Here is an 11,928-nt window from a genome sequence, read left to right as displayed (position 1 = left end):
TCCAGCCCTACAAGGCAAACCCTATTTTGCTATAGTATAAGCACAGGCCATTTCTACAAGTCAAGGTACACAGACACCTTTTTGCAATATTGGTCTACCAAGACACTTTGCAGCACGTGTATAAAAACCCCTTTCACCATTAGGATGATTAAAGCAGAGTTCCACTCAAAAATGGAACTTCCGCTTTTTGGATTCCCCCCCCCCCTCCCCCTCCGGTGTTACATTTGGCACCTTTCAGGGGGAGGTGGGAGCAGATACCCATATAATACAGGTATTTTGTTCCCACTTCCGTCCATAGATACCCGAGCCACCCGCAGGTATCTACGCTACTTCCGGCGCCTTGTCCGTCCCCCCTGCTGTCTTCTGGGAGACATAGGTCCCAGAAGACAGCAGGGACCAGTGGGGTTGCGCATGCGCAGTAGGGAACCAGGATGTGAAGCCGCAAGTCTTCCCCATACTGAAGATGGCGGCAGCAGCACCTGAGAGACAGATCGGCTTCAGGTGCCGACATCGCATATACCCTGGACAGGCAAGTGTCCTTATTTTAAAAGTCAGCAGCTGCCGTCTTCAATTAAAAAAAAAATTAAAAAAATGTCAGAACTCTGCTTTAAGTGCAATCCTGCCCATGCCAGTACATTCTAGAACATAATATACAGAAGAAATATGCATTTCCTTTGATCTGCTTATGTGTGCATATAGTTATGAGCCCAAACTATTCAGCAAGTGCACTATATGAAACATTGAAGTCCACATTAATACACCGTAAAAAAAAAATTGCGTTTTAAACTAGCAAACTGCTCCAACGTTTTAAACTCCTGGGAGTGCAGGAGCAGATTAGGGGCAAGACGTCCATTCGGGAGATTGTGGAGAGCTTGCAGTCCATAGTGTTACAATCACCTCATCTTTTGCCCATCCTCTGTAATATAGTACATGATGAAATGTGATGCCCATAAATAGAAAAGGACAAAGACAGGTTTACAGATAGTTGGTTACTGGGAAGAAGATTTTTTTCCACATTACAAAATCTTCATGTTTCTAGCGTCTCTTCATTTGCCCCGCAAGTGTCCACAACACATATTAGACAGCTGGTCACAGGAAAGGCTCGCACTTTGGAGTTGGCGAGCCACTTGTCTGTCTCTGTGTTGTACTCTAGTATATGTCCCAAACGGCCCACTCCCTGGAAACCAGCCAGTACATAAATAACTGAGCCGACCGCTGCACATTTCACCGTTACCCCTTTCCAAGGCATTGGAGACACCATCTTCCATTCGTTAAGTTTGATATCGTAATATTCAACGCTGTCCAGGCCACCTGAAAAAATATACCACAAATCACGGTCAGCATTGACTACTGCACAGCATGTGACACTGCTACCAGACAACAATACTGCTGAGAAGTGTGATGCAATCACAGGCACCAGGGCAATAGAGAACACATATCCACAACCTAATTGCTGAACAATGCAGAGATTTTTGGTTATTTCTGCAGCGTCTATCAATAATGCATTATTTACAAAGAGACCTCAGCAATAACAGACAGGGTGTCCCAACCCTGTGCAAATACCAGCTTCCAGAAGGTTAGTCTTAATCATATTTGGACTTCCAGTGGCACACTGGCACTATGAGGGTAGGATGCCAAATGTACAACTGGACTTTACCAGTCCAAAAACTATCAAATATGCTGTTTGAGGAGAGCACATACCTAAACCATTCTGTCCCCCAATAGCAAATATTTTGTCTTTCACAAAGACTAGTCCATGGTTTTTCCGCGCTTCAATCATTGGGCACAGTTCAGTCCACCTAGATGAATAAAATTGGTTAATAATTTTTCTAAAGAAATAAAAAACACAAAAAGCATAACAGGTGCTGTCAGAAAGAGATCCATATCTCTCTCTAAATAAAAACGTAGTTTCTGCAACATCCCAATTACAATGGTACAAATTTTGTAGATTGTAAGCTCCAACGAGCAGGACTCCAATTCCTCCTGTATCGAGTTGTAACTATTGTCTGCCCTCATGTAGTAAAGCTCTGCGCAAACTGTTGGCGCTATATAAATCCTGTATAATACGCAGATGTATTCCAGCACACAGCATAAATGTGTATATAGTAGGGATGCACCAATACCAGACATTAGAGTGAGTATTGATACTCATCTAAATGCTCAAGATACTTTGTGGTGCTATATGCATCAATACAAAATGAATGGGTGCAAATCGCGCTGCAAAGAAACACATGATTTGAACAGGAATGCGGTGTGATTCCTGTCCGAATCACATGCAATTTCTTCCACAGGGGGGTGTGTGTGTAGAAAGGGACTAAAGTGCCATCTAGTGGGCAGTTTAGAACTCACAGTACATATCTGGTAGGAAATTAGGACCGCTGAAGGTGCTCACAGGGCTGGAGAAGATGTAGAGGCCATCCACCCCCAAGCTGACATCACTTCCACCCTATACTCACGGGTCCAGGAACTTTTCCCTCTAGCAGCCCTGATTTTCTACCAGACATGTACTGCGAGTTACCATTATTTAAACTGACGAAAGGGCGCTTTAATCCCTTTACACACACACACACACACTTTGCAGTGCGATCTGTGGCAATTTTTTTCTATTGACGCAAATCGCACAGCAAAGTATTGGTCTGCAACATCAGTGATTACTTGACCAAAAGTGTCAGTACGATATGGGTGCAACCCTAGAATATAGTGTACAGATGTTCTCCCTGAATGCAGAAAGTCTTGCCATAAGACTAGAGTTTCCTCTGACAGCTCATTTACTAAACAAGTCATTTCCACTACTACAAGTTTCTCAGTTTAACTGTTAAATATGTTAGTGCATTTTAAGTAACTTATACACTTTAACCACTTGCTTACTGGGCACATATACCCCCTTCCTTTCAGCACCGCGTCACTTTAAATTAAAATTGCGCGGACGTGCCTCCCAAACAAAATTGACGTCCTTTTTTCCCCCACAAATAGAGCTTTCTTTTTGTGGTATTTGATCACCTCTGCAGTTTTTATTTTTGGTGTGTTGGAAAGAGATAGAGATTACATATATATATATATCCCCCACACACCAGTCACCAACAAGCTTCTGAGGGCTCACACTCACCCCTCTATTGGATGTCAGATCATAAAGATCAGCTTCATTTACTGGACACACAAGAATTCGTACAAATGAGCAAAACATCCTGGTGTGAGGAAATGCATTGACAAGGCAGCACTGATTGCCTTATGTTGGCCATAGCAAACTAAACAGGAATTGTGAATTACCTACAGGGGGAATAATCTGCAGAACATTATGCCAACTTGTGCCAATCAAACACATTGCCAAATGTACCATTGTTGACTGATCTTTATTATCTGAGGTCTACTGAAGGAAATTCTTGGCGTCAGATCTAGGACATTGCTCTTCCACATGTGAACACTCCCTTCAGCAGTTTCCTCCCTATAGAAACATTTCATTGAACACACGTACGTTTCTGTTGTTGGATCATACACCTCACAGCAGTTCAGCACTCGTCCAGATACGTTGTTTCCCAGACTGCCTCCACACACATAGATAAGCCCATTAGCCTCCACCATCCCATGACTGCAGCGTTGGGTAAGCATACTGGGCTTTGTGTGCCAGCTTTCTGTCCTGGTATCATAACATTCAAATAAGTAGAGGGCAGAGTTTCCTGTAAACATGGAAAAAACGAGCATGAATCAGCGATCCAAAGTAAAGTCCAATGAAATAAAAATATGGAGTTGTACTAAAGAATGGCCGCAGGGTTAATACACAGGTGAAGACTCCCACAGGGAAAAATATATTGTGTATATCAAGATGACCACACACTTTCAGATCTAACTGCCAAAACGAATTACTGATTTTGAAGGCTTGTTCTAAACAAGATTTACTGATAATACAGCAAACTAAACCAATCGTGCTCAATGCGACATTTAGCAAATTCAGGCGATTAGGCAGAGAGGTAAATATCAGATATTTCCATAAATAATTAGCTTAAAAGCCAAGGGGCAGATTAACATGCACTACGCCGCCGTATCTTACCTGGCTTAAATTCGAATCCAGGAAGAATTTGCGCCATAAGTTACGGCGGCGTAGTGTATTTCTAGCGGCAGATTTCCAATTGAGCGGGTTTCATTTAAATGAAGCGCGTCCCCGCGCCGAATGAACTGCGCATGCGTCGTCGCAAAATTTCCTGCCGTGCATTGCGCTAAATGACGTTGCTAGGACGTCATTTTTTTTTTTTAACATAGACGTGACTTACGTCCATCCCTATTCACGGACGATGCATGAAATAAGAAGAGAGGAAATGGATAGCCACACTCCAATAACCAAAAGGTTGTCTTTTTATTCAAACGGGGAAAAGGGAACAGCCGACGTGTTTCGCACTAAGCTAGTGCTTAATCATTGCCAGTCAGTCTACTCTACATAGTGACCCACCTGGAGCGGTGATTCTCTTTCTTCCCTATTCACGGACGACTTACGCAAAAAAAAAAAATTCTAAATTTGACGCGGGATACTTTAACATGGCAAGTCTATCTATACCTAACAAAATAGCAGCTTTAACTATACGCCGGAAAAAGCAGACTAGAGACGACGTAAGAGAATGCGACAACCGCGCGTACGTTCGTGGATTGTCGGAAAAAGCTCATTTGCATACCCGACGCTGAAAACGACACGAACTCCACCCAGCGGGCGCCAAAGTATTGCATCTAGGATCCGAAGGCGTACGCCTGTCGGATCTTACCCAAATGCCGTCGTATCTTGGTTTGAGGATTCAAACTAAAGATATGACGCAGGAAATTTGAAAGTACGCCGGCGTATCAGTAGATACGCCGGTGTACTTGCTCTGTGAATCTGCCCCTTAGTATCTGAGCCAGTGGGGTTGATTTACTAAAGGAAAATAGACTGTGCACTCGGCAAGTGCAGTTGTACTCATTTTCTTTAGTACAGTACCTTGAAAAAGTATTCAGAGTCACACCCCTTCAAAATTTTCCACATTTTGTCATGTTACAACCAAAAACTTCAATGTATTTTATTGGGATAGACCAACACAAAAGTGGCACATAATAATTGTGAAGTGGAAGGAAAATGAAAAATCATTTCCTATTTTTTTTTTTTTACAAATAAATATGTGAAAAGTGTGGCGTGCATTTGTATTCAGGCCCCTTTACTCCGATACCCCCAACTAAAATCTAGTGGAACCAATTGCTTCACCTAATCTAATTCACCTAAGTCACCTAATTAGTAAATAAAATAAACAGAGTACACCGGTCTGTAATTTAATCTCAGTATAATTACAGATGTTCTGTGAAGCCCTCAGAGGTTTGTTAGAGAACCTTAATGAACAAAGAGCATCACGAAGGCCAAGGAACACACCAGACAGGTCAGGGATAAAGTTGTGGAGAAGTTTAAAGCAGGGTTAGGTTAATTAAAAAAGTTCCCAAATATCACTGAGCACTGTAAAATCCATCATCCAAAAATGGAAAGATTATGGCACAACTGGAAACCTACCAAGACATGGCCGTCTAACCTAAACTGACAGGCCAGGCAAGGAGAGCATTAATCAGAGAAGCAGCCAAGAGGCCCATGGTAACTCTGGAGGAACTGCAGAAATGCACAGCTCAGGTGGGAGAATCTGTTCACAGAACAACCATTAGTCGTGCACTCCACAAATCTGGCCTTTATGGAAGAGTGGCAAGAATAAAGCGATTGTTGAAAGAAAGCCATAAGAAGTCCAGTTTGCAAGAAACCATGTGGGGGACACAGCAAACATGTGGAAGAAGGTGCTCTGGTCAGATGAGACCAAAATTTTACTTTTTGGCATAAAAAGTAAAAAGCTAAAACACTGATCATCACCCTGAACACACCATCCCCACTGTGAAACATGGTGGTGGCAGCTGGTCATAGTTGGTGGGAAGACGGAGCCCAAATACAGGACAATCTTAGGAGAAAACCGGTTAGAGTCTTCAAAAAGTCTTGAGACTGGGGTGGAGGTTCATCTTTCAGCAGGACAACGACCCTAAACATACAGCCAGATTTACAATGGAATGGTTTAGATCAAAGCACATTCATGTGTTAAAATGGGTCAGTCAAAGTCCAGACCTAAATCCAATTCAGAATCTGTGTCAGGACTTGAAAATTTGCTGTTCACCTGACAGAGCATTTTGCAAAGAAGAATGGGCAAACATTTCACTCTAGATGTGCAAAGCTGGTAGAGACATCCCCAAAAAGACTTGCAGCTGTAATTCCAGCAAAAAGGTGGTTCTACAAAAGTATTGACTCAGGGGGGATAATTACAAATTAACACCACACTTCAAATATTTGAAAAAAAAAAAAAAGAAGATAAAAAAAGAAAAATGATATTGGAAAATTATTTTTCATTTTCCTTACCACTTCACAATTGTGTGCCACTTTGTGTTGGTCTATTACATAAAATCCATTTATGTTTTTGATTGTAACATGACAAAATGTGAAATATTTCAGGGGGTATGAATACTTTTTCAAGGGACTGCAAAAGTCAATGTGGTAAAGCTTCACTTTGTAAATACTCATTATTAAGATGCAAAAAAAAAAAAGTGTGTGTGGTAAGCAAATCAGGTCTATACTCCATTGGGACAGACCGATGGTGAACAGTGCTACAAAATGTGATACCATAAAACAAACATGGGGTATAAACAATTAACCGGTTGCAGAAAGATACCTTGAGGGCTGGCACAAATCGCACAGGAATGCACTGTGCCTTTCAGACCGCATTTAAAACACTCAATTTGCAATCTGCAGCGGGTGTAAATAGGAAGTTAGTGACATTCCAAAACTGGGTGCGTTTGCCCACACGGTACTTTTGTACCATATAATCCAGTATTATTTTAATTTATCCCATTCAAAATGAATGATCCGAAATTGCACAGCGTGTTCCTGTGAGTCATGCATGGGCATGGTGTGAACCCCGAATTGAAAATAGGAGAAATAAAAGCTGCGATTTCTCACCTACTTCTGAGCCCCCAGATGTGTAGATTTTGCCTTCAGCAGCACATGCAGCCAGGCTGTCTCGCGGTGTTGGTGGCCCCAGTTTAGAGTACCAGGAGTCCTTTACAACATTGTAGCAGTCCATTCTCTTAATAGGAAAGAGTTGAGAGCCACCTAAAATATAGACCACATTGTCCCAGAACACACAGGCTGCATCTCTGCGCTTCTCAAATGGACATCGGATATCTGTCCAGTTATAATCCTGCCAAAATAAAGCATAAGATTGACAATTTTTAAAAAGGCCACATTGTTCAATGAAGATAAAAGCAAAATTATAAATGCAATAAATTAATAAATAAAACAAACATAAAAAGAATACCTTTTAGAAGAGTTCTCAGATCTGTAAACCAACAATGGCTAATAATGGGGATATCTGTTTGTGTACAATGGGTACAGCTTAAACATTACACTATTTTGTGTACATAAGTGAATGCTACCGCAGCCACCACAACTGCCCACTTCTAGCATTAAAGTGGATGTGAACCTGATTCATGAAATTTGACCCAAGCACATATCTGTAGTGTTTACTTTTCTCTCTCCAAAGCACCAAGTCCCCTGCGTTTCTACTGCTCTGTTCTTCCGTTATCAGCATGATAACTTTTGACGAGTTCTGACAACCAAGATAAAACCAGCCTGAAATTTGTGTCAGGGTGGGTGCTATAAAGAGATCATCAGAGAGCTGGTCTATTCACAGCATAGCTCCGCACATTCATTCATTCCTTTTGTCTATGTGTATGCCAAGAATCAACTCAGTGCTGAACAGGAAGAAAAAAAATCTCCAACACAATGTGCACTTTCGAAAGAATATAGCAAGCTGAAGACAGCAGATATACAAATAAAACTTATGTATGGAGATTTGTTTCATCTCTGTGCCTCCCCCTCCATTCAGAGACTGGGCTGCAGGGCCCCCAAACACACCTCCAAGATGACCACTGCCTTGCTAAAGAAGCTGAGGGGAAAAAGTGATTGACTGACCAAGCACATCTCCAGACCTAAAACCTATTGAGCATCTGTGGGGCATTAATGGCTCTGTGTCAAGTTATTTGAGGGGACAGCAAATTTACACTGTTATACAAGCTGTACACTCACTACTTTACATTGTAGCAAAGTGTAATTTCTTCAGTGTTGTCACATGAAAAGATAATAAAATATTTACAAAAATGTGAGGGGTTTACTCAGTTTTGCCAGATGAAGAGGAATATCGTTTTGACAGCAGCTAGCTGCCATAACCCCAGTATCTTCTTCAGCGGGCGACTTTACGATAAAAGTGATCACTTATCGGTGGCGGGAGAGGGGCCTGCCTACCGAAGCCGCCAACATCGGCAGAGGAGTTTGCATCCTTCTTGGTCTGTGGTATGGAGCTGGGTGAGGGGGAAGATGGCCCCTGCTCGGCACCATACCATTGCGGAGACTATAGCTCTTAAAAAGGGATTTTTTTTTTAACTTTTTTTATTGCATTTTAATGTAAATATGAGATCTGAGGTCTTTTTGACACCAGATCTCATATTTAAGAGATTGTCATGCTTTATTTCTATTACAAGGAATGTTTACATTCCTTGTAAAAGGAATAAAAGTGACACTATTTTTTTACCAAGTAAAATAAAAAATGTAACGCGCCCTGTCCCGACAAGCTTGCGTGCAGAAGCCAATATACAAAGAAAAAGCCAGGTGTATGATAACCTGAGGTGGAATGTCTCGTAGAGTGCCAGCCCTGGTCCGCCTTCGTGGGAAATTACTGATTAAGCACAAGATGTTTGTGTGAAACGCGTCTACGTGACCTCGTGTTGGTGTCTTTGGTGTTGTCACTTTGAACAATAAAAGGCAATCGGAATTCCAGGATGTGCAGCCATTTCTTTTTTTGCGTGCAGAAGCGAACGCATATGAAAACTGTGTTCAAACCACGCGTTATTGCTCTCGTTAGAGCGAGAGCAATAATTCTAGACCTAGACCCCCTCTGCAACACAAAACATGCAACCTGTAGAATTTTTTTTTTTTGGGGGTAAAAGTTTGTCGCCATTTCACGAGTGGGCGCAATTTTGAAGTGTGACATGTTGGGCATCAATTTACTTGGCGTAACATTTTTCACAATATAAAAAAAAAAAAAAAAAAAAAAAAATTGGTCTTACTTTACTGTCTTTTTTTAATTCAAAAAAGTTTTATTTAATTTTTTTAAAGTGCGCTTGCAAGACCGCTGTGCAAATACAGTGTGATAAAGTATTGCAACGACTGCTATTTTATTCATTAGGGAGAAAGAAAAAAAAAAAAAACACACAACAACACGCACAATCTATAACGTTTGGGGGTTTAAAAGAAATGTTCTAGAAAAAAAATAAAATAAACAGATTTTAACTTGTAAACACCAAATCTCAAAAACGAGGCTCGGTTCTCAAGTGGTTAACATACTATTGCCTCATCACTTAAAAATTAAGTTCTTTTTTTATGTCATTAAAAACGATTGTGTGGGCTCCAGAGCATTTTTCATAATGTAATAAACGGGCATAAAAAATTTAGAACATGCTCTAATTTTTCACGTAGTTTTTAACGTCGTAAAAAATGGTCGTGTGGGCTTTAACGACGTGAAAAAACGTGCATGCTCAGAAGCAAGTTACGAGACGCGAGTGCTTGTTCTGGTAAAACTAGCGTTCGTAATGGAGCAAGCACATTCATCACGCTGTAACAGACTGAAAAGCGCAAATCGTCTTTTACCAACACGAAATCAGCAAAAGCAGCCACAAGGGTGGAGCCATCCGAATGGAACTTCCCCTTATAGTCCCGTTGTACGTCACCGCGCTTTGCTAGAGCATTTTTTTTTCACGATCGTGTGTAGGCAAGGCCAGTTTAACAATAATCGGGTTGAAAAAGACTATTAAAAATTTAATTTTTTTACATGCCGAAAAACGGCATTATACTTGCCTTCCATTTGCTCCCTTGTCATCCCATTAGCTGGCTTAAGTAAAAGTGTAAATAAGCGCAACTCTCTCCACTTGTTTCAAATGCTCTAGTGAGCGAATTGGCCTTGTGTAAGCTCTGACCAGACCAGTTTGGAGTTTGTTGGGCTTTCTTCACTCTGCTCCAGTGAGCAAAACAGGACAGCAAGGTGGGGGTTGGGGGCCATTAGTTGTACCTGCTGCTCTCTGCATTTTATTTATCTGGACACATTGAAGCCTGTATATTACAAAAATTACAACTCTTGCAAGCACAAAAAAAATTATTTTTTTGCAATATCCTCATGCCAATGACATGGTCAATGTGATTGATAAGCAGGTCACAACCACTATACAGTAGTATGTATTCTGGCCTGTCAGCTAGCAGAACATTGTAGAGAAAAAGGATAGAGGAGTTCTTTAAACCGGAGATGCAACTTTAGTAAGTACGTACTTTTGGGTTAAAGTATCTACAGGATTGAGGCTGTGAGCCACCAAATAAAGCGATCCGATAATCATGTTTCTTTCTCCGTGGCCTCGTGCCATCGACCAGCTCTTCCCTATCTTCTGGAGAGAGAAGGTGATAGCGCATACCACCTATAAGACACAAGGAAACAAATGAAATCCATAAACCTTTAGGGCTGCGAGTGCTCAGGAGTGCCCAGTCTACTGTCCAGGCAGAAGTAGATGTACATATATAGAAAATCACAAACTGGAAATTTTCACTTTTCATTATGACAATAATCACATCAGCTAATCACCTTATGGACAGGTAACACAACATGAACCAAAATGCCAGAATTTAGGGCTATATTTTTGCTGTAAAGCAGAACTAAATGCACAATTGATGCCAAGGAATGTAAATGGCTCCAACCACTGTCCTAAAACTAGGTAATAAACTTTTAGGATGGTCCTGGATGTGATGTATATCTCCTATTTTAAAGGAGATATGGTAAAATATACTTTTACCCTCATCTTTTCATCAGTAAATGGTAAACCATAAGCAGATTAGATTGGCCTGATAATCACAATAATCAGGAAAAACTTCCTAAGGCCTCATTCACACTTAGCGGACTCCATCGCTACGGAGTCCGCCTGCTCCCGTCAGCTCAGCAGGAGATCAGTCCGCAGATCTCCGCTGAGCCAACGGATGACAAGCTCCTCTCTGCTTACTGAGCGGGGAGGGGCTTGTCGGGCACCGCTGTGTCCTATGTAGCGATCTGATGAAAACGGACAGCATGTCCGTTTATCAGATCTTACCCAATACGATTCGCATGGACGGATGGGGACGTGGCCCCCCATACGTCTGTTTTCAGCGGATCGGATGTCAGCGGACATGTCCCTGCTGCAATCCGACGCTCCATAGGAATGCATGGAGCGGCCGTTCAGGTCTGTGACAGACGGACCCGAACGGCACGTAGTGTGAATGAGGCCTAAAGTCCTTAACAGCTGAAAACTGTCAGGTTGGACTTTTTAGCCACAAAAAGTGAAATATCACAGACACTGATAGGTTAAATGCACAAGTTTACGAGTCGGTCAGGTTAAAGAAAGATCAAAAAAGTATAACCATTTTGTTACCTAAACTGACTTTTTATGGAAACTGTGGGGTTGATCTAATAAAATTGGAGTGCAAAATCTGGTGCAGCTCTGTTTAGAAACCGCTTCCCCCCCCCCCCCCCCATCAAAGCTTAATTGAACAAGCCAATTAGCTACCATGCACCAGATTTTGCACTCTCCAGTTTTAGTAAATAAACCCCTGTATGTCATTGTAAGCAACCATTCATTTTCTCTATGCATTTTTCCCTGTACACAATCTTTCCTGCTATGTAACCTAATGGATCCACCTTTTGTTTAGCATAGATGCAGCACATATCAATGTTTGTACTTTATTCTGTCACATTTTTGGTCTTGTTATATTGCCAAAACCTTCAATAAACACAATTGAACAAGATAGTTAGCATTCAATTGTACCCT

The 11,928-nt window shown here is 41.4% G+C and overlaps 1 protein-coding gene across 1 annotated transcript in view; it reads right to left on the bottom strand.

The window, feature by feature from the left end:
- Nucleotides 1-550: 550 nt before the first annotated feature.
- KLHL7 (kelch like family member 7) overlaps nt 551-11,928 on the bottom strand; it is a 32,433-nt gene continuing 21,055 nt past the window's right edge. Inside the window, exons 7-11 of the mRNA XM_040352844.1 lie at nt 10,409-10,551; nt 6,992-7,232; nt 3,473-3,674; nt 1,702-1,799; nt 551-1,311 (exon numbers count right to left, since the gene is read on the bottom strand). Of these exons, the coding sequence (XP_040208778.1) occupies nt 1,028-1,311; nt 1,702-1,799; nt 3,473-3,674; nt 6,992-7,232; nt 10,409-10,551 (968 nt within the window). The 3' untranslated portion in view covers nt 551-1,027. The remainder of the gene's footprint in view (nt 1,312-1,701; nt 1,800-3,472; nt 3,675-6,991; nt 7,233-10,408; nt 10,552-11,928) is intronic.

Source organism: Rana temporaria, chromosome 5 (genome assembly GCF_905171775.1).
Source record: "Rana temporaria chromosome 5, aRanTem1.1, whole genome shotgun sequence".
In the NCBI taxonomy this organism is placed as follows: domain Eukaryota; kingdom Metazoa; phylum Chordata; class Amphibia; order Anura; family Ranidae; genus Rana; species Rana temporaria.
The sequence above is the reverse complement of the archived record's forward strand: the minus strand, read 5'-3'. Positions and strand labels throughout refer to the sequence as shown.